Consider the following 24,282-nt stretch of genomic DNA (forward strand, 5'->3'; position numbering starts at 1 on the left):
AAACAAACTCTTCAGCTTTATATAATAGTATAGATATTTATCAGGATGTCGCGCCGCTAGATGTCTAGTGCTGTTGGCAATAAGTTAGCACTTCCTATCAGTTAATTTTCCGATTTTATCGCGATAATCATAATGTAAACTAATCCTTTGTTTTGTATGAAAATAATGACTCAGCTAACGAACTATAAAATATAATTAACATAACTAGTCTACAATTATACTATTTTTATATTTTAATGCACAATAATTGGGTGCAGCGGTGCATAATGCATACTCACATGCCAAAATTGCAGAGAAAAAAAAAACAAATATATGTATGTGCTTACTAGCTTTTGCTCGTGGCTTCGCCCGCATTAAAGAGTTTTTTCGGGGAAATTTATTTCAGAACTTGGAGTAATTTTTTTGTTTACTTTTTTTCAAATGATTCACAATTTATCATATATTAATTAGCTTTTGCTCGCAGCTTCGCGTGAAGGAGTTTTCCGGGATAAAAGTCCCGCTAAATATTTCCCTGGGATAGAAAGTAGCCTATGTCCTTCCCAGGCTATCAAACTAACTCCATACTTACCTAATTTGGTCGTAATCCGTTGAGTTTTTGAGTGTATCGAGTTCAGACAGGCAGACAGGTGGGGTGGGGACTGTGTTGTATAATGTATTTTTAGATTTTTTTAAGAGGAACAATTCCGTCATGCTTTTTAGTTGCTTAACTTTATCCGTTTTCGCAACGGAAGCACTCAAACGGAATATTTTTTTGCCGTTTTCGCAATATTTTTCATTGATGTTTCGCTCGTATTGGTCAAAGTATGAAGTGAGTATACAGCCTATAGCCTTCCTAGATAAATAGGCCTTCCTACTAACAGAATCTTTCAATTCGAACAAGTATTTCCTGAAATTAGAGATTTAAAACAAACAAACCAACAAACTCTTCAGCTTTATTTAACAGTATAGATTTTTTTTTATCACAAAGGAGTTCTAAGTGTCGTAGTATAATACTTAAAAAACATGTTAGTCATTAGTTAAAAACTGCAGGCTATAAAAATAATTATTTTGGTTTTATTTTACTGACGCTAATGGAAGGTAATTAATATAATTTTATGTTTTATTTGTAGGGACTATGACGATAGAAGAAAAGTAGGCATTGTGGCTTTCTGGCGAGAAGCGTTTTAGGATCAGTAGGGGTACATCCAGTAATGTGTCAGTAGAGGGGAATGGTGAAGTAGGGAATCCGACACAACTTATACGTACTAAAAATATACATAAATGCGGTTTACAAATCCTTCTAATGATAATTAGATTTTACATAAATTACGAAAGAGAAGTCGGCAGGAATCGGGTATATGGAACTTCGTAATTGTCAGTCAATCAGGTTAGTATAATTCTGGGGACCAAGAGATTTAACTGCGTAGCACCTCAATAAGCAACATATTACGTAGTTGTTTTTGAAAATGTTTGTTTTTGTAGATATAATTAATGATCTTTCCATATCGTTTTTCTGATATAACAAAGTTTCGCGTGGCAGCCGTTGATCACACTTAATATCCGATGAAAATAATTCAAAGACAAGCATTTTTTGTCCCGCACTCGGCGGCTGCGCGCGGGTCGTTTCGCGTGGCGAAAAGGTGGGGTTCAACGTGTGTTTAGAATGTATGGTATAGGTATAACGAGCAGCCAGCACTCGGTCTCTGGGCTGTGGGTCGCGGCGACCTCGATCGCGCGGAAACCGTGCGCCGGTCAAGGCCAACGTCTAGACGCACCCCCCTCCCGCCGCCACCGCGCATCACCCGCCCCTGGCTCCTCACCCCCGCCGGGTGGGCCCCACGATCCCCCAACGCCCCGTCCCCACGCAACACAGCGCTGCCTATTTTCGCCGCCCGTTGAATTTTCCCAGGCGAAAATTTCTGCGCTTGAGAATCCTGACCTGCCTCAATCGGATCGTTGTTTGTCACGTGGCTGGACTCTTTGCGATGTTATTTTAACGTTGCAAGTGATCAGGTATGCTTCGGTGATTGGTTAAAAATAAACGTGACGGAAGTTGTTTGTAGCCGGTTTTTTTTATTGTATTTGAGTTTGAGGCGTTGTTGGTCTGCTCTCGTATGATTTGGTAGAAAATGAAATTAATTGGCATTTAAACATGACAAGATTTGATGGCCATGTCGTTAAAAAAATATATAATTATATTTCATAGTTAATCAAGTTGACGTTAAATATAATCTATGGTTGCAAATGGCGTCGTTCAACTTCTAGTGTTTGGGTTGAATCTATCCATACTGGATCATTGTCTAGTTAGTTGGGTAAGAGCTCTATCTGTTGCATCATTGCCAACTCTTGCCAGTAATTGAAACAATTCACCACCTGAGAGTGAGTCATTGTTAATGAATATCTTGCCAAAGGAATTATTATGTCTCCGTCAGAACAAGGAATGAGTTTGAAATAAAACTTCTTTTAGGATTTTATCGTGGTTTTTTATATTATAGTTTTCCCCCGACGTTTCAAAGATTTTGCAACCTTCTGGCCGTTTCTAATATTAGCATAAATGTTAGAAATCATAATGACAAACGAGATTAGGAAGCAATATTAGCAAAGGGATATATTAACAACCAGATTCCTGCCGACTTCCCTTTCGTAAATGTATGTAAAATCGAATTATCATTAGCACACTTACAAACCGTATATTTGTATATTATGTCGGATTCCCTATCGGAAGATTTCATCTTTCGCCACTGCTGGAAGCCGAGTACATTTATCTGGACTTCGAAAAAGCGAATCTGTCACATCACACCAGTTTTCACTAAGACAGTGGTTCTACCTCAGTCGAGATAGTAAAAACTGTTTACAGTTAAACTATTGCATTTTTATGTGCATTTTAAAAACAATTACTAGTTTATCGCAAGGATATATCGCTCGTGTTGCCGTAGATATAATTGCCGCGGCAATTCGCAGATTATCTGGATAAAGCAATTTTATCTATCCGCACATGCAATTTGTGCATTCGACTCGTATATATATGTATTTTAGGTATATAATATATATAGCTATTCGGTCGTATGATACAAAAAAGTGTTACATTTGTAAACAAATTGTGTTTTTTCGGCTGTCAATTTGATTGCGTTTTGTAATCTCATTTTATTATTGTTATGACTGTTTTTAGATGTACGATGTATTCTTAATAGTTAATATAAATCATTCTTGTATTATGTACTATCCTATTGCGCAGAACTTCGTCTCGTTAAGTATTTAGACTACTCATGAGAGTTTGAAAATTGTATGTTGAATTCAAGTTATGATATATTGAAGTCTGATTTGGTAATAGAGATGGAATGTAAACAAATTAGGTAACTGATAAAAAAATAATACTGAATTTAGATTATTTTATTAAAAAACAAATCCAGTCATAATTGTGAAATAAAAATACAATTTGCGTAACTTTTAATTGCATAGTTTTTTTTTCAATCAATTTCAGTGTATAGTTCTTAGAGATATATTTCTACATACAGTTTTATATTCAAATTCGATTAAGTAATTAAGGATTTCGCACAAAAATAAACGTTTACGTAGGCATACCATTACTGAAATTGACGACGATGAAAAATACTTTTTAAAAATTAATTGACTTTCCTCGAAACGTTTGAAGGTAATTGAAAAATAAATTTAAGTTTCCCTTTGTTTTCTTCGGTGATTAAATGTCGCAGTCAACAAAAGTTCGCGTTTAAACGGACATTTTTAATGTGGCTCGCTGTTTAAACTGGGACAAATAGGGGATGAGGCTGATGCTCCTAATAGTTCTGCGTAATATTTTATAATACCATTGTCTTTTATTGCATCAGGGTTATGACGACATCAAACAAATACACATCACGCATTGTCACGGAAAGGATAGGCAGAGGTGCCAGGACACCTACTTTTCACCATGTGTGTTATGTCCCATGATGTGATAGGGCCATAAATTACAGATTCTGGGATGATGCTGAGTACAAATACCGTATGCATTTAATAATTATAATTTATTTATTCAGCAAAATATAATCAGACTCACTTTTGATGCCTTATCATTAAATCAACAAAAAAATTCCCACAAGATAGGTTAATTCTGTACACGTGACATGATTTATAACTAAGGAAAGTGATTTATTTGTTTGGCCTCTTACGCAATATAGATGCTTGGGAAAATTTCGCGAAAACCAATTAATTAGTAAAAACCTAATCACAAACTTTGGAGACATATTTTAACTTTTAAATGAAATTTCGCCGTTCCAATTTCGTTTTGTAATTTCGTAATGTTTAATATTTTTGTTGTTTATACTGGTTACAGAGATAAAACGCGAAATGTAATACTTCATTATTCCTGTCTGTGTTTTTATCTCGAAAAGAGGTCAAATGATGTCGATTTTTAATTTTCTTTGCCTAGCTGTAACTGGTAAGGATGATATGATACCGATCTGTTTCATAGAAACGTTTAAATATGCATGCTGATGGCGTTAGTGACTTTCACTTATCATCAGCTTTAGAATATCCATTACTGAACACTGATCTCTAAAGATATCAGCCCGAAGAGGTTTACATTCAACGACTTCCTATGACCAAATCGACTGTCCACACAATAAAAATCTGTATAGTTATGCATTAATTTAAGCTATAAGAAGAAAAGTTAGGTTAGGCCCCTGATTCAATCAATATGCTCAGTATAATTAAGGCTGCGTAATTTTGTTGATAGTCGATAGATTCGACGTCAGTTAGAAAATTCATTTCGACTGTACAAGTTATCGGTTGTAGTTAAAAAAAACTATACAAGTATTGATACACGGTGAAATGTGTAAAAATGCTAATAACTAATTCCCACTTCAAGTATATTTGCAAAGAAAACTATTAACCAATACTCTTTTTTATATTCTGTTTTTCCTACAAGTTTTTATATATATAAGTATAAAGATTAGTTACTTGGAATATCGACATTGTCCCACAAAAATCCTTTAGTTATACCAATTTTAGAGAACTATAAGGCACGTGACGCAGTAACTACGATAGGTAGCCTGCCTACGTGATCGATCAGTCAGTTTCCATCATGATTCTTGAGGACTGGTCCAACACAATGGGCGGATAATTATTCGTGTATAAATATTAGGTATACGAAACTCGTCTAGCATTAGTTGCAACTCAAGGCCGGTGCATCGTTTGCCGACATATTGCGTCATCGCAACATTTTTAACAGCTAATCAGAGGTTTTTTGTATACTGCGTTGGGAATTTTCTGACTTATATATTTAAATATAACCTCATTCCTGTTATAAGTATTTTTTTTTAAGTTGGTGGATGCAAGGCGGCTGTCTATGTCACATTAATATAGCAAGTATTATGTTCTTTATATATCGGAATATAACCTCATTCTTTTTATAAGTTGATTATTTAAGTTGCTAGACGCAAGAGTGGTATCTCTGTCTCTGTCTTGTGTTCCGATTTTAAAAGTATTCGTCACTCGATTATTATGTCAATAACAATATCTTCTGTGCTGCACTAAACACATTACAGTATTAAGTAATGAAGTTGGGTGTTATTTTCTGCTGATGTTGTGGACTTTAATCTCACGCCAAACGATTTACTGCCCTAAAATAAAAGATTCTAATTTCAATTTTCAATCTGATTCCGAGAATGAACCAATCAAAATAACTCATTTGTAAGCATGTCAAATAAAACTTTGTTCTGATTGGACCATTTTTGTGATAGATAGAAAAAGCGATCGCGATCTTTTATTGAAAATCGCGGATAATCGTTACTCTTTTTTAAAAAAACTCAACATATTGTATATAAGGCCAAATTTACAATATATTAGGAAGAGTATAATATAATAATGATTCTTGTATTATTATTTATTTTAGTTTAATTTTGTGTAATCTATTAAACTATATGTGTGTAGGTAAAGATGAATATTAAAACCCCCCAGAACCGTAAATAACCAATGGTTCTTCGTTTTCATAAATATATAATATTAATAACGAATGAAAGTGAAAATTTATTACATTCCACTCCACTTGAATAACACTCATTTCTCTTAAAAGGTAATAGGTTTCTTTCATGTTTGCGTATTCTCGGAGCTTCTGCGATTTCGCTCGACATACGCAGACGATTTTCCGCGAAGCGATTTGCGTTTTTGGCAATGGTGACTTAAAAAGGGCAGTCTGGTATATATAAAACTATGATACTATAAGTAAGTATATCGGTATAAGACACACCCATCACGCCGTTTATCCCCGAGGGGTACAGAGGCGCAATTGGTGAACTTGTCGCCATGTGTGTTTCGTTTCATATGTGATAGAGAGGGAGCCTATTGCCATATCGGGCGTAAATTATAGACTCCCGGGTGATAATGAGTAGAAACCCAATATTACATTGCCCGACCCGGGACTCGAACCCAGGACCTCAGAGCGGTAATGATACCGCGCACGCGATACTTCTACGTCACCCGGGCAGATATAAGATGTGATAATAATTATTTTTAAGTCTTAGGGCTTGTTAATATCTAAGGAAAAACTTTCCGTGTGTTAACAGTTTAACATAAATTGCGTTGAAAAAAATCAATAAGAAAGCTATAAAATTTTGAAATTACACCTTATACTGGTCAGAATATCAGAAACGCGCAATGTGGCTAAACATTTAAGGATAAACATTTTTGAGCATTCATCAAGAGATGCAGGCGAAAAACGTAAATAATAACTTTCCAATAGGAGTCATTATCGTCTAACACTTATTGTTTAATAAAAAATTAAATCTATCAGTTCTCGTGGACCATTTCATGCCGAAAACAAGACAGCGTGACTACAATATCAAGCTATAAATATAATTATTCTCGTTATATTCACACAAATGTCTGTCGGATTACGGATGGCGATGCAACTGTACAAATACTCAAGCACTCGTCGTCGAGCGATTTCGTATCTTTGCATAAAAATTCTTATCACATTGATAAGGTGTGGAAAATTACTGGGCCCAAGCGGTGCGGTGTTGAGGTTGGTCCGGGTCGCATTGTTGTCTATTGGTAGGTGTGACGTCATAGTATTTGATTAGATATGTCCGCTATGTCGATAACGCTTCGTGTCTATTGTGTTGGATGTTGTCGAAATGTTTTGGGGCTAGCGGCTTGGATTGAAATGTGCTGTTAGCTTTATCATATAAAGATATGAACGAGTGTCTCACTTTTGATATGTAGGAAATAATATAAGTAAATTGCGTGGAACGTTGTATCTTCAAATTAAATATCAGAGCGCAGTGAAGGTATTTGTGATGGCGGCCATATGATGTAGATAAAATGGGTACATAACGTACTGTTGTGTACTCCAGTCTGCGGAACAAAATTTAAATAAAGAATAGAAATTACGAATTTAGCTTTCAAGTATTGAATCAAATGTAGAATAGTAGTTCATGACAGGGGATGCGAGTGTGTTCAAGAGTACTGAAAAACAACGCAAACCGTCTACCCGCAAAACACGCGAATATCTGTAGGTGTGCCTATAATAAACCTTTTACAAATACATAACCGACACGTCTACATTAAAGAGCCTCTCCTACGTCGTATAATTGTATATAATCAAACACGCCCGCGTGTTTACATAAGAATATTCGAGATATTGACATGTATGCAATGTAAAGCAGGTTTTCCGTAGCGCGCGAGACCGCTCGCCGCTCCCCGCCGCGCCTCCGCGCGCCGAACGATAAATCCTTGTTTATTTTTAATGTCCAATCGCAAATATTTTGGCCAGTTACGGTGGGAAACTGTTTTGCGCCCAATTCCAAGGCGTGAAGGTTAATTTCTATTTGAAGTTTTTTTTATGGAATATTTGATATGTTAATGTTTAGTTTTGTAATATGATTTATACATGTATTTTTATGTAATTTGGCTAGTAATAATAGCTACATAAGCCATGCCAGGCGTAGCTCTCACGAAGTCAGGAGTCGACATCATTTTTGTCATGAACGTATACATCATACCCGCGATTGTTCAATAGAGATTGACACTTGACAAGGGTTTCAGGGTATTTATAGACAGATATTAGCATAGATTAATGATATACATTTCAAAACACATGGTTTGTTGCTCAAGCGATGTATTTTCTAGTATTTTTCGCAGTTCTAAAACAGATTTCTATTTTAAAAGTGACGCGTGGCATATTCCCACGTAATCCTACCTGAACTAAAGTGAGATTGCGTCCGCCATTGTCGATGAATTATGCAAATTAGACTCCACCCGGCGGCTAACCCTTTCAAACAGTTGCGTATACTTTAAACTATGTAATGCTTCATCCAAGCAGCTCACTCCAATAAGAGGAGACTGCGTCAAGAAAAATATAAGTTACATAGCCCGCAGCCACATTAACGCACAATTGCGTCGGAAAAAATATGTAATACACCACCCAGTGGGTCGTGAAGTGAGGCAACATCGCCTATAACGTTATGTAAAGTTTGGACTGACCAACTTCAACAGATAACTTTGTGTAACGAAAAAATCTGTTATACCTACGACCAAGGACAAAGCGACCAAGCTACGGCGATATTGTGAAAAACTAGGATTCAGTACAGCACTCAAGCCTACCCCAATAGGTTACGTCAAAAATGTAATATAAGACCCTGTCTGTGGACTAAGTACTACGCACGAAAATATATAAAATTGGGGGCTCAGAGGCCTGCCTCAACAACGGTGCGGTTGAGCCGCCGCCCGCCGCCCGCGCCGCCCGCGCTGCCGCCTAGTCCAAATGACGTTTATCTATGAAGGTGAGACCACGGGCGCGCGGTCGTCGAACTCTCCTACGTATTATATACGTACATGTTATGTACAACGGTTGATCGCAAATAGTGCGCCACATTTCGCTATCAGGTGTTCGCAGAATTTTTACACATTTTCACATACAATCTTTGCGTTGCTAATTTTATTTATGATAAAAATTGTTTGTCACTCCGTCGCGTTTTCGATCACGTTGTACCTACTCGTGTTGATTTCTGGCGGCGTATTGCGGATGAACGATTTCCTCTACCGAGGCAATACGTATTCGACTCGCGCTTTTTGTGTCCGCCGAGAAGCGTTGACGAGTTACCGAGAGTCCGAAACGCTTAGGTATCCCTGCCGTGTGATGTATCTGCAATAATAATTCGATGTTTCCGTCTGGGCTAGACTTGAACGCTTATAAAATATCGTTTTATGTAAATTGTACGTTTTGTGTTAAGACTTAAGAATTGTAGTCGTGGCGTAGAACAGTTTCGGCGGTTCAACCTCGAATGGTTCGGTGTTTCGTTGCGGATGAATAGGTTCGTCCGATTTTAACTGTTAAGTATATAGACTATGTCATAATTAATGTATACTGTTGAATTATAGCATAGGCAGAGAGTATACCCTCACACGACTATCACTGCAACTCTCATAAATTGTCGATAATATATATGTCTTTTTATGACATAGAGCGATGCTCGGAGATTTTCTGACACGAACACTAGGCTGTCCCGCCAACAACGAAATTTGTCAATTCGAAGTTGATTCGTGTTTTAAAGGGTAGATAGTGAATAATAGAGTCCGGTCACCTTTTGCGCTGATACCAGTACGATTAGGAACTTATTTCGGAGGAAAATCATTGAATGCTTTCAATTTAGGAACACCCTTTTAAAATACAAGTGTCGACTTCTCCTTAATCAACTTCGGTAGAAATCAAGTAGAAAAAACCCAAGTATTGCCCGACTTCGAAGCCTGGTCCACATATTAAACGCAGCGAACAAGCCAAAGACGATATAGTTTGACCAAAGAGTCCTTGTTGAGTAATAGAAATAGTTGCTCAAGTTTCCAATGCCACAACGACTCCATTGTGAAGGGTCTCTCGTACATTTGGAACACCCACATAATTCGTGACTCGAACAATATTCAGCCTAAATACAGACGACACTTATCGATTTTGCGTAATGAAAGGTTTATTTTTGTTTACATTTCGTTGGATGATGGTCGGTATTTGTTTTTTTCCGTTGTGTTTAATGCCACGATCGGCGACAGTCGCTTGGCATAAATCATTGCTTGTTAGAATATTATATAGCTAATGTTAGGTATTTTGGTGAAAGGATTGTGGAATTATTTAAACGAAATGTTGTTGTGAGGTGGGCCTTTTCCGTCTACGGGGGCGAATCCGTCATCAATTACGGACGTTCTAATTGTAAAGCTCTGATAGTATAGTATGAAAATTATATGTAAATAGGATTTAGACTCTTTTACTTTTACGGCTATTAAAGCTGTCCTTCGATTAGACTGTTCGTAATTGCAATAAGACGGATTTCCCCTCATAGACGGAATAGCCCCCCCCCCCCCCTCTCCGATTATATAAAGAAGCTGTAGAGGCATACAAGATTTTTTTGACAACATTGGTCTATGTTCCCACTCTACTTCGTGAGTGAAAAGCTTAAAATTGTATGTTCTATTTTCGAAAATAAAATTGACTTGTCTATTCATATAAACTTCAGATGTTAAATCTAAGATAGCAATGTTATTTTTTTGTGTACAACGGAATGCGACTAAACATTCATGTTGTAATGTCGAACGAGACGGATTTCGTTGAAGTTTAAATATAAACAGGTAATGGCCTTCAACAATTATTATGTCTAGGGCACAAAGTCAATTCTAATGCTTTGTATACTGCATACAATCTTAGTAACTTAAACAAGTTACCTACTTCGTTCAAACAACGCCATTTTTAAAATCGTTCCCTATTTTCGCTTCGCCCTTTGCAATTTGGCCCAAATTTGGCAGCGTCGCGGGTTCAACTCCGTCTACAGGATGTCAGCTGCTGCCGCCGCAGAATTCCCACTAACACGTCATCAACAACTAATCAATGGCAACCGATTTTGACAAATAAGCAAAGGTTACGTTGACCCCTGCCACCGTGACCTACCTCAACTGAAATTCCGTTGACGCGTCGCTCACGTTCCGTTTTCGCCTATTCATTATCGCACCGAGCCGAATCGATGTGTCTGGCAGTTTTTGCGCGTTATATACAATTCAAATTTAGAATGGGTTGACTTTTGTCGATGGTAATTAGTCAATGTCACTTAATATAAATCAGTGGCGATGTTCGACAATTTTAAATAAAGAATGCAATTAATGGCCAGTGTATAAAAGTTAGAAAACTGATTTTAAAAAATGGCATCGAAACGATTTCTAAAAATTTGTCTCTGGAACATGAAAAGAAAAAATGCTTTCAATTTCGAATCCATGATTGTTATTTAATTGTTTGTTGTTATATAAGTGTACAATATCTCTTGGTCTCTCGTGGCTCGCCGGCGAGCCAAGACAGCTACATGACATTTGCGTGTGTCACGGGATTATAACCTTATATACTACATAATAAGGTTATTTTTCCGTCACACGCGTAGCTGTTTGACAAGTCATGACGGGATATAAAAAAAAACAATATAAAAGTGTATACATTAATTATAAACAATTGTTATTGTGCATATATCCGTCGCGTTATGAAACGCTCATCGTTATTATTTGCAAATGATCATCATAGATATATTGAGTGCAACATTCATTATGTTTCGCTTGCATCATTGTCATTAAAATTTGCAATGTCAACGGTGCGTTGAACTCGCGGTTGGATCCTTGAAAGTTTTTTTTTATTATCATAGATAATGTTGTTTTCACAGTGGTTCTCGATTTAAATAAGAGATGATGTGTTTTTGTGAAAACGTTAGTGTGTTTTGCCAACATCGGTGACCTTTGTGGCACATATTTGATTTAATTTTGCGTTTGTTTTAAAGTGAATAATACATTTTTCATTACCTAAGACTATTGACCTATTATGTTTTGTTTTTAATCGTCCGAGCAATTAACAATTTTATTTTTGGTGTAGACATAACATTTTTTTTTAATTTTAATTATAATTATATCACATAAATACATCGGCGGTTGTTTTAGTGTCCGTCAGTTGATACCGTCCGCGTCATTCAGTTTTCTTTTGTTTTTGGAATCGTCGATTAGTTTATTAATAAACACAATGCTGACTAAATGCATTTAACAGGAAGAATGTCGAGTATTGACATTTGAAACTTGAATGCGAACTTTTTTTTATTATATTATGTATTTTTGTGTCGTATTGATAACATAATTTACCTTTTTATTAATATACCTACATTTTTGATGCAAAAGTATACACGTGATCTTATGATAGAATAGAGGACGAGTATATTGTATTGTTATCCTCCATCCTAGTGGAGGTCATAAGTGATAATTTATTAAGTATCCGCTGAAATAGACCTCAATCTAGCGGTAGATATATGCGAAGGTCCGTCTGAGTACCACCGCAATGACCATTATTGTTTTCTACCGTCAAGCAGCAGTGTAAGTGCACTGTTGTGTTCAGGTGTGATCGATATTGTAGCCGGTGTAATTTCTAGGCATTATGAGACTTAACATCTTTTGCCTCGGGGGTCAAGCCTAGTAGGATGCTATGCATTAGTTTGATATACAAAGTTCTCTATGATGCTTCTACTGTTTATGGGCGGTCGTATCAGGCGAACGGCAAGTAAAGCTCCTCTCGTCATTCAACTGTAATAGAAAAAAAAAAATCATTACTTTGAGCAAATTTACATTATCACTATCCCTTGCAGGTGCAAATGATGTCGGCAGTAAGTGGCGAGCCGATGCTACGTCGTGTGAAGCAAGAGACCGACCCGCCGCCGCAGTACTCCACCGAGCCGCCGGCGCCGCACGCGCAGCCGCTCCACCCGCGCCCGATGCCCATGATGCAGCCGCCAGAGGTGAGCACCAAACGGACAGCCGAGGTGAAACAGGAGCGCGCGTGCCTCCAGCCGCTGCAGGCGAGGCAGATATACGCCATGCTGCCGCCGAAGGTGAGATGTAGTTTGTATCTAATGAGCGGGGAGCAGGCTCATCGTGATGTCAGCAGTTTTTGCGAGCAGAGCCAGCTCATGTCGGCGGGTAGGGGCAAAATTTTAAACCTTTGAGCTCAATCGGAGGGCTACGAGCAAGAAGCTTCTTCGTGTAAGGTTTACCAGCAGTTTTTGGGGCGGAGACAGCTGGGAGTTTGACAGCGGGACAACATACTTTATATAATATACCAAACTGAGGTCTATCGGTTCGGTGAGGTACCGGGTTTGTCATCCAGCAGTAGATATATTACTTTGCATGTGGGAGCAGACGGTGCTCAAGGCATTTCCGTTGTCACCAGCGGTAGAAGTTCTTCACTACCAAGTTGATCTGCTCAAATTGTACTACTTAGACATCCTTAATCACTGAATAACTTCAACCTCTATTCGTATGGTTTACACAAACCACATAAGAATGACCCCTCATAATTTTTAATCTAGGTACCGTTGTCTCCCCAACAGCTGGAGTTGGAGACGAAGGACGTGAAGTTCTGCGTGTCTCCCGAAGACGGTTCTATAGTGGGCAACACCAGCCCTGAGCAGCAGCACTGCTCGTCGACCACAGCCGCCGCCGCCAGCGGGGCCAGGGATGATGACGCGCCTCGCAGACTCTGTCTCGTCTGTGGTGATGTCGCCTCAGGATTCCATTACGGTGTGGCCAGCTGTGAAGCTTGCAAGGCGTTCTTCAAGAGGACCATACAGGTTGGTCTCATTGTTTTTAGGTTGGGAAGATGAGGTTTTTAAGATGATGGTATACCGTATTTAAAGGAGAATAAATGTAAACTAATATTTAATATCTCTTTTGAAGTTATTGATAAGTCTGAACAAATACTTTGTAAAATAATGTACAAAGTTTACATTTTGTTTGATGTGTCCTTGAATATGGTATAGCAAGAGAATATTGTGTTAGCCTTGTTGACTTACTGGCTTGCTTTCAATCGATGTTGCAGACAGTAACAACCGTATTGCGATTAGTATACATGTCAGTCGACTACCTTCGATCAAGGCTGCTTAAGGTCTATATCTCTTCTTCCTCATTCCTATTCCACTCGTCAACAACGGTAACGCGCAGAAATTCACATTCAATGATTACATATATCACTTACCTGACTGGCAATATATGTAAAAATACTCAAATGCCAGAAATATTTTTATACGTGTAAAATTTAAATGTCAACAATTTTATTACAAAAGAAAAACACGCTTTGGTTTTGTATCGAGTGTGGAGGAACGAAAGCGACGAAACGTTGGACAGATGCGTTAAAAAAATAGAATTTGGCACCGGCCACAGTCGAAAATGGATGTACGCTGTTGCGCCGAGAGCTAACACGAGTATCAATTCTTCAACTGTCAGTTTGATACTATAGAAAAATTTTAAGTGGTTCGTGACTATACTTGAGCTATAAATCATTCGTAACGATGCCTAGGTCAGGAATTGTTGTAACACAAATAGCGTTTCGAATTACTCATGTGAGTTTATTTGTATCGCTGGAAACAGTGGTTCAAACAGGTGTTACTTCTATGAGATAACTGACTTTTGCTCGTAGCTTCGACCGCGTGAGGCAGTTTGCCCCGGGATAAGAAGTAGCCTATAACCTTCCCAGGGTCTTAAACTATCTCCATGCCAAATTTCATAAAAACCCGTAAAGCAGATTTTGAGAAAATCGATAACATACGGACAGACAGAAAAGGGGGACTTTATAATATGTATAACTGTTTGCCTTTGAATATAAATGAAATAAACAATTTTTTGGGGCTTAATGTTACTGAGAACATCATAAATTATCAACCAAATATTGTCTCTAAATAAACATATTTTTGCATGAGGTCAATAGGACTTGTCTATGTAATTGAAGCTCGGGTGTTGCTAATATTTATGGCAGATGACATTAATCATCACACGAGCTGCTGGCGTCATCGTTCGTGTGTATTTAATAAAGGAATATTTTTTGTAATATGTAATGTCTATGAATCGCTGTGAGTCGCTTTGTCGGGTAAAGATTTTTGACCGAAAAATTAGATTACATCCGAATCACATATCCGCGCAGGTTTACTGACGTTTTTGATAAACCACTCCAAATTTAATCTTTGATCCTATCCCACTAATAAACCGGTCAAAATGTCCTTTGCGTTCTGATTAGTCTATTTTCGCGATGGATTGAAGAAAGCGTTTGGAATTGCTTATTGAGAACTCCGGTTCATCTATCTTCCTGTCCAATAATTCCCCTCCTACAATGTCGACGAATTGGCATTCTTATGATCTGTTTAAAGCTATGATATGTGATTGCTTATCACGTATCATGTAAACCTACTTTTAAGTTAATTGTCACTTTGTACAAATTTGCCGACAAGGAACTGTTTGCCAGTACTTGTTAGTACGCCGTGGGGATATAAGACTCAAATATCCACTTTGCTGCGCCAACGCAGCTCTCTGCAGAGCAATAGAAAGCTCTGGGCTGTGTTGGTTTTTCTTACGAGCCAGGGTGGCATTTACCATCAGTTGTCACCTGCTACTAAAGGAATACCGGTAGAGGTTACAAAAAAAAAAACAGTAGTAACCGTAACGCAGATGCTTGCGCAGGGCAACATAGAGTACACGTGTCCCGCGTCAAACGAATGCGAGATCAACAAGCGGAGGCGGAAGGCGTGCCAGGCGTGCCGTTTCCGCAAGTGCCTGCGCACGGGCATGCTGCGCGAGGGCGTGCGGCTGGACCGCGTGCGCGGCGGCCGGCAGAAGTACCGCCGCGCGCCCGACCAGGCGCTGCACCAGCCGCGCCCGCAGCTCGACGACATCAAGGTGCGTCAGCCTCTATAAGGGATTTTTTTATTTTATCGTGCAAAGGAAGCCATGTTCGTACTGCTTTGTTGAAATGGTCACTTGTAGATCTATTAACGGTAAAAAAGCGTGGACTATAAATGTCTTGTAATTTTTCAATTATTTTTTTTATTTTGTTTTTTTTTTCTGTGTATTTTGTATTGTGGTATATACCGTCTTCTATTTGGTTTAATACTCTTTGCACTTCACTTTACCATCAACCCTATAACCTCCATTCCAGGTGCTGGAAGCGTTGTCTTCATACGAGCCGGACCTGTACACGTGCTCGCCGCCGCCCAGCGGCGTGACGGACCCCACGGCCAAGACCCTTACGATGCTCGCGGACTTATACGACAAGGAGCTGGTCGGAGTGATCGGCTGGGCCAAGCAGATACCTGGATTCACGGATCTTCAGTTGAATGATCAGGTAATATTCAATACCACACAACTGACCGGCACTATTGGCGTAGTATAGTCCGGAATAAAGTGATGCGTGTAGGGGTCACGACCCTCAGCAATAAGGATCATATAGGTGTAGTACTGATTGAATAGCAACCATAGAACAGTGATGAAGGGTGAAATTTATCAAAAGGCAACCTGAAAAAAACAGTTGCCTTAGTTAACATATCGCGGCCAATTTAAAAGAAAACAAAAACTAAGACAAACGTAAATAAACCTAAAAGGGAAGCCGGTAGGAATCGGCTTGTGTGAACGCTTCGCCACTGCCGTAGACATAAAACAATTAGATAGATATTTATCACGAGGATGACTAAAGACAGCTCGAATTATTCTGGTTGTCATTGCGAAACGCGGTCTCGTAGGTCGATATTATGTCTGCACTACAAAGTTTCCTCTGTTTTTGTTAAAATTCTAACCTAACCTAACCTAACCGTCGAACTGCAGATATTTGTATTGTATTCTACCTTATATGAATTTAGTGAATCATTGTTAGAAAACAAAACATTTTGGCATGATTAATAAGTTGTCATATCTTGTAATATGATTTAAAATTTTTAAGAATATCTTTACTCTAAAATATTATTACGTCATTAATGGACAGAGTGTGAGATCGTGATTTTACTTATATTGTGTATTTATTATAACCATATTGTAGCAAATAAATGTTAAAATAATGTCACGTTTGTGATCAGATGCGGCTGTTACAAAGCACATGGGCGGAGATGCTGAGCCTGATGCTGGCGTACAGATCCATGTCGGGCGGCGGCGGCGGCGCGCTGCGGCTGCGGTTCGCGACCGACCTCTCGCTCGACGAGCAGCAGGCCAAGGACATCGGCGCCCACGACCTGTACCTGCAGGTAATGTGCATGTGGCGTTATACAAATTATTTTAATTATTAAGGAAATGTATATGTTCCTTAATGAAATCGTGAGTAGTTGAGGTTCTTATTGGTTCTGGAAATTTTGCTCGCTATACGGAGAAATCGTGACAGCATGTCACATTGATCTTCTTCATGTCTGTCGTTTGCAAGGCAGTCCACTTTGGTCGAGTTGGTCCATTCATGTTGTAGATTTAGCTATTATTAAACGATGCATTCTGTTGTACGTGCGTATGTAGTAAGGCAGTGTGCGTGTGCAGGTGTGCGGCGTGGCGCGGCGGCTGGAGCGCGCGGCGGCGCTGCGCGAGGAGTGCTACCTGCTGAAGGCGCTGGCGCTCGCCAACTCCGAGGCGCGCCTCGACGAGCACGCCGCGCTGCGCCGCTTCCGCGACCACATCCTCGCCGCGCTCAACGACGCCGTCTCCGCGCTCAGGTACTGCTCCACCACCACCTCCACCACACTGACCCAACACTAACCACCCGGGGGGGTCGAATTACGTATCAAATAGCGGAACCTCGCTACCCCCCCTCTCTCCCCCTCGCCCCTTTGCGAAACACAATTTCCTTTTAAACGTACGCGAATCACGAAAACCCCCTGAGAAACATTATGAAAAAAAAAAACACTAACCACCGCGTGTCCAACAGGCCGTACAACGCGAACGCGGCGCTGCAGCAGCTGCTGCTGGTGCTGCCGGCGCTGCGGCTGGCGGACGTGGCGGTGCGGCGCTTCTGGTCGGGCGTGCACCGCGACCGGCGCGCGCCCATGAACAAGCTGTTCGTGGAGATGCTGGAGGCGAGCCTGCGGTAGACCGGCGGCGGACGCCACCCTTGGCTGTGATGTGACGGGCAGACGCACGCGACATGTACAAATGGACGGATCTAGTACAAAACTTGTTACTATTTTTGTATTATATTAAAAAAAATTATATTCTAGTTTTACTGTGCTGTGTTGTTGTCGGCGCGTGCGGCGGCGCGGCGTTGTCGTCGATGATCGATGCCGTCGGGTCGGATTTGTCAAACACGAGCTTGGCTGTATCTCCTGAAATATAGTCAAATACTTTACCTAGAAACTATACGAGGTAGATTATGAGTTGAACTTTTATTACTCAAGTTAATAAACAACGAAGTGAATTATTCAACATCACAATTTTAATCACAGAATTCGACAAATCCAACCAGACGAGAGACGAGCGGTGAGCATATCTTAACTTTTTCAAAGCAAATAGTACAAAATTTTTGACTCCTAGTAAATGTTAACGCATACGTAGCCGCGACCGTGGCGCGCGTCGGCTCGACGTGCGAGCCGTATTCGGCGCATTTATCTTTTTAAAAAATGTGCTGTTTTTTGTTTGACACGCCACTGTTTTGTGTTGTGTATAGGAACGTGATGCACTGTCGTTTTTGTTGACTATGTTGTTGGTAAAGAACAAACTGAGGTTTAGGATTTAGGCGTAAAGAGTTAACTCTTGATATTATATGAGCTCCGTGGCGCAGCGGGACTGGCGGTACATGTAAGCGGAGTTGCGGTTATTAAGAAAATTTCGTGAGGTTTCTGAGTATGTAGTGCACGGTGCATACCACAAGACCATACTTGTTTGTGTTATTATTATTTATAAATATCGATAAACATTGTGTCCGATATCTCAGTTTATTTTTTATCGATACATGTATATTGATTGCTCATAAAATTATTTTGAGTCGATAGTGACGCAGCAAAATTAACTATTGTAAAATAATTTGTTATGAACGGATTTATTGAGAGTTTTGAATCTATTGAATCTTTGTCGACAGTTGTGATGTATGAAATTTTATTGTTTGGTATAAATTACGTTTTATGTTTGTAAAATTATTTATGTTTGAATCAAAGATTTCTGTCATATCGATGTAAATTTAAATCGATATAATGACATTTATAATCGATACTATTGAGGAATTGTGATTTGTAAACGTACATGGTGTATGTCTAAATATATTATTTATCATCGAAAATTATTGTACAAAATCATATCGTTGTAAATATTGCAGATTGCGCTTTTCAAAAAAATTGTGAAATTTTAGGAATTGCTCCTTAGACGGTCAGAGTTATCTCATTTCGGGAACTAAATGTAGATAGAAGGCAGTGCTCGGTTTCGTTGTTTACATATTATAGTTCTAACAGCACCGTATTGTCTGCAGATGATTTATTTTAAAGTACATAGCAATACTATAGATATATTTTATATGCCTGTTCCACTAATGTACATTGTACCAGACTCTGGGTTTAATGTAGTGAGATTGATGTCTAAGTAATATGCATGTGTGTTTCCTATGTTCTTTGAGAATCAACACTATATTGTCTAGACTGGTATTGTATCTCAGTATAGCTTGTTTCATTTTATATATAAATATATATACTAGTATAACACGCTGCGTTTCTCTGTTGTATTGTTAAGTAAATTAAATGCTTATATTACTGTACATAACAATTATTATATGCAGTGGCGCCCTTAAACAATGCGAGGCCCCGGGCGAAAGCAACAAAAGTTCCCCAGTTTTAACAGTTCGTCGATAAGATTGTAAAAAAAGATCCTCCAAGATACGGCGTGAGGTTCCTTTGGTTGCCCGGTTCGCCTCCTCCTAAGGCCGGCTCTGCCTATAAGAAGTCTGATGTAAATGTAATGCATTGGAGATACATTTTATAAAGGATAGCACAAAATGTTGCATTGTCATTCAGCTCGGCTAAGACGTCAAACGACGTCACAGCGCGGTTGATTCTCAGAGAATATCATGTAATAAAGTATCCTTATGTACAAAATATATTTATGTAATGATAAAGTAGTGGAACAGTGTTGGAACATCCGAATACCTCAGTAACCTGTTACCAATCATATATCATAATACTAACGAAATATACTTATTTATGTATATAATGCTAAGATCATTTGAGCAGTTTTTTTCTACTATTTTATACTTGTGACGGCGTGATGTGTTCGCTTCGGCCGCCGAGCTGCGAGCCGCGTTTGTTTACATCGTTCCGTGCATTTCTACGACTGATGTTTTCGGCCACTTTTACGTCGCTGTGAGAACAAAATTGTGAATATTTTTTGACAATAATACGTAAGCGGCCATAACAAGCCGCTGACGTCACGAACCTATCGGCTACGAACAAGCTATGAAGGTTGTAAAATGAATTTTAATGTGGTTCTCATGCCAACGTTATTAAACTATGTATATTTTATAGTGTTTAGTTCGGTGTGATGGATACAAAATGTCAATCGACTATAGTCGATTTAGTTGTAGTGCTAGCTCTTGGCGTGACGACCACATAATATAAATAAACAAATTCCAAAACTGATGTGTATAACGACTTATGTTGTAGTTATTCTTATGTTAAGAATATTTACTTTTATTTAATAGTTGTAATGTTTTCACGTAACGCGGTGGTGTCAGGGTGTGAGTGATGTGCCAGAAACATATGTAGTTATTAAGTTTATAAAATATAAATCTGTTATTGATCTGCGATTACTTTAGTTGTGAGTTGGAGTTATGTGTGTAAGGTTGCGGCACGAGCGGGATGTTGTGCTGTAGAGTGGATCTTACCCGTAGTACTGTTGTGTATGGACAGCTCGCTGGAGCGCTCACCGTCGCTGTAGTGTAGGCATCCATAGATAATACCACGGGCTTTATAATCTCCGGTGTTGCCAACAACGCGGGATTTTATAAATTAGAACATTAAATTCACAGTATTTCGTGTATCACATTGGGAACGCCTAAGTATAGCTTTTTATTTTATAAGATTATCGGCAGCTCCCATTCCCGAACGCAACCCTACGGTTTTGTTGACTGATTAATAAAAAAAACACAAAAGTAGTTGTTAAAGTGTGTGGAGTACATTGGCGTATATAATTTAATTGAGATCGTAATGTAATCTCAGATCAAATGTTTTTAGAACACTAGGTGAGTCCAACCGTACCACGTGTCTTAGTTTTGTATTTAATGAGAATTCGTACCTTATTTTTTCTTTACATAATGTTGTTAATGTGACCGGTACCGGAATAATGTCAAATAAAAGTATAAAAAATTATTTGTTCTTTGTATTTTATTTTTTTGTTTACCTGGTTTCTATTTATATTGTTACTATTAACTATGATATCCCAGTTTTCATTAATTGATCTATCCTATTAAGTAAGCAAGACAAGATTGGTTATATATTTTTTTATGAACATTGAGGATAAAAAAATAAACTTTCTCGATATATCTTATTTTATCACGGGTCAACACGAATTTTGACCGAGATATGAGGGTATAAAATTTCGATAGATATTTGGCCTGACAAAGTTTGCTTTTGTATCCAGGAGAATGATTGATCAATATTTTAGGAAAGTCGCGGTTAAAATTTTTAATTATTAATAAATTGAAACGAATATATTTATATGTCCAGATTTATCAACTTTAACTATCATATCAAATTTAAAAATTGTGGAAAAAGTTTAAAAGTGAATCCTATTCCTTTTTCTTTCATGTTTATAGATACTTTCTCTCACTAGATCCCAAATCAAAGAGGATTATAATATATATGGAAAATCCCAAATATAGTCCCCAATCATATTTTCACTGGATTGGCCTTGATAACATTGTTCGAAGTCCATGATAATTAAATGCAAACATTCTCCTAGTTCTTGTTTATCTAAATAGTCCATTGAAAAGTTACATTTGGGGTTGCGTTTTTTAGAGGACGCAATTTTATTTTTTTGAAGTGTAGGGGGCGTCTGTGTAAAGCTAAAACCAAGTTTGTGGGGTCGCCACCCTTGTCCCACGGCCGCCATCTTGAAAATAGGGGTTGAAATGGTTTTTACTATGTATCTCTTAAACTATTTATCTGACAAAATAAATTATAAACATTTTTGTTGCAAATTAAATTCTCTACAACTTTGGTTCAGTAACTTTTTGTCGTAAAACTATAAATAAAAAAGTTATAAGCGAAAATGTTAAGAAATTCAATGTTAAGCAAAGTCCATTGCAACGTCATCAGAACGTGTGTTTATAAGGTTCATAATACTTTTTTTTGTACTCTCATTACGTACAACACAAACCCGCGGTTGTCGGCTTTTACGCGAATTACTTGGATCCTGAATCGCTTTGGCACAGATGAAGCAATTGTTCACAAAAACATTTTTTTATGAACTGTTTCGGAAGTTACTGTACATATTGCGTGTTATTGTTATTACGTGGACAATCGAACCGATAATGTTGTTCGTCGTCGCAGCAGCAGCTCCAGTAGTTTATCGTCAGTTTCAGAAGCTCCAGAGCCAGACTTTGATTTTGTGAACAATTGCTTCATCTGTGCCAAAGCGATTCATAATCCAAGTAATTCGCGTACAAGGCGACAACCGCGGGTTTGTGTTGTACGTAATGAGAGTACAAAAAAAAGTATTATGAACCTTATAAACACACGTTCTGATGACGTTGCAATGGACATTGCTTAACATTGAATTTCTTAACTTTTTCGCTTATAACTTTTTATTTATAGTTCTACGACAAAAAGTTACTGGACCAAAGTTGTAGAGAATTTAATTTGCAACAAAAACTGTTTATAATTTAATTTGTCAGATAAATAGTTTAAGAGATACATAGTAAAAACCATTTCAACCCCTATTTTCAAGATGGCGGCCGTGGGACAAGGGTGGCGACCCCACAAACTTGGTTATAGCTTTACACTGACCCCCCCTACACTTCAAAAAAATAAAATTGCGTCCTCTAAAAAACGCAAGGTAAGGCCTAAAAAATGTAACATTTCAATGGACTAAAATGATGATGTAACATATTATGTGCTTTTAGAGACATTCTGCAACCCATAGCTTTAAGGTGGTAGCTCAAGGTCCATTTTCATACATTTTGTTTCGGCTTTAATCTGGGTAACTAAACAAGTATTGGCAAGTAAAGAATTTAAATTCACGTCTAGTTAGTGATTAGTTCTCGCAGTTGAAGAAAAACGTAAAAATAATTAATAATCATGGATATTTCTGCCTTTAAAATTTCGTCATATTAAATTTTAAAGGCCGAAATATCCATGATTATTAATTATTTTTACATTTTTCTTCAACTGCGAGAACTAATCACTAACTAGACGTGAATTTAAATTCTTTACTTGCCAATACTTGTTTAGTTACCCAGATTAAAGCCGAAACAAAATGTATGAAAATGGACCTTGAGCTACCACCTTAAAGTCTTGTAATATGTTATCAACTAGCTTTCGGTAATTTTTAAATTGTTATTCCAACTTTTTTGTTTAGCAATAGTAAGTCATTTTGGAAATTCTTCACTGGTAATAAGTTTCTTAACTTGTGGGCTAACAAAAATTCCAGCTTTTGTCTTTGCATCTGACATCTTTGGAAAAAATATATTTAATATTTAAAAAGTCTAAAAGCTTGAGGCCTTTCATTTCATTTATCTTTTTTACGATTTTTTTCATAAGTCCAAATTTGATGTGTAAGGGCGGCACAGTTTCAGGTTCAGCTATAGGTTCACATTTAACTTTTTGCTTTCCAACACAAAATTCGGAAATTTCACGTTAGATACCTCAACAATTTAATAAATTTATTTTAAATCATAACTCAAATAAATATTGTTATCATAAGTGATATGTAACTACTTATCACAATACCAAATGTTGTGTGATTTGTTCATATATTTTTTTTGTATGACAAAAATTAGGAAATAGGATATTCGGGATATTTTCAGAATATGTTTTTTTTTTTTAGATGGGAGGTATTTATTTGGTTGTTAATGAAGCGAAATTATAAGATTATTTTCATTTTAGGATAATATTAACCATAATCCACAAAACCAAGTATTTTACAAAGTTAACATTTCGATCTTTGTTGTATTTTATTTGATTTTACTATACTATGTATTAATAACTACTCTGTTTTTAATTATATGTCGGGTCTTTATTTCAAAATATCGTATATAATAAAAAAATTACTTATTTTCAAAACGCCTACTCAAATAACGGCCTATAGTAACAGGAACATTTGTCGCAACGTGCCGTCAGGCGCTTCCACCAACTGATTTTGATATCACCATTATTGAGGATGTGTATAATATAGACTGTCATATAAAATATTCTGATACACTCTGTAGATTTTATTATATTGAAAAAAAATAGTTGATTTGATTTTGTTTTTCTTTTTTATTGCCTCTTCAATGATTTCCCGTTCGCTTGATGGTAAGCGATACGACCGCCTAAT

At 37.8% G+C, this 24,282-nt stretch overlaps 1 protein-coding gene across 14 annotated transcripts in view; it reads left to right on the forward strand.

The window, feature by feature from the left end:
- Nucleotides 1–21,116, forward strand: part of LOC115453274 (steroid hormone receptor ERR2) — a 59,306-nt gene extending 38,190 nt beyond the window's left edge. For 4 of the 14 annotated variants that reach the window (XM_030182005.2, XM_030182012.2, XM_030181996.2 and 1 more), the window contains 7 exons: nt 12,624–12,866; nt 13,344–13,604; nt 15,472–15,699; nt 15,959–16,144; nt 16,869–17,033; nt 17,314–17,486; nt 17,699–21,116. In XM_030182005.2, the coding sequence (XP_030037865.1) occupies nt 12,624–12,866; nt 13,344–13,604; nt 15,472–15,699; nt 15,959–16,144; nt 16,869–17,033; nt 17,314–17,486; nt 17,699–17,861 (1,419 nt within the window). In that variant the 3' untranslated portion in view covers nt 17,862–21,116. The remainder of the gene's footprint in view (nt 1–12,623; nt 12,867–13,343; nt 13,605–15,471; nt 15,700–15,958; nt 16,145–16,868; nt 17,034–17,313; nt 17,487–17,698) is intronic. The other 10 variants (XM_030182060.2, XM_030182051.2, XM_030182037.2 and 7 more) reach the window with 6 other exon arrangements.
- The last annotated feature ends 3,166 nt before the right edge of the window (nt 21,117–24,282 follow it).

Source organism: Manduca sexta, chromosome 13 (genome assembly GCF_014839805.1).
Source record: "Manduca sexta isolate Smith_Timp_Sample1 chromosome 13, JHU_Msex_v1.0, whole genome shotgun sequence".
Classification (NCBI taxonomy): domain Eukaryota; kingdom Metazoa; phylum Arthropoda; class Insecta; order Lepidoptera; family Sphingidae; genus Manduca; species Manduca sexta.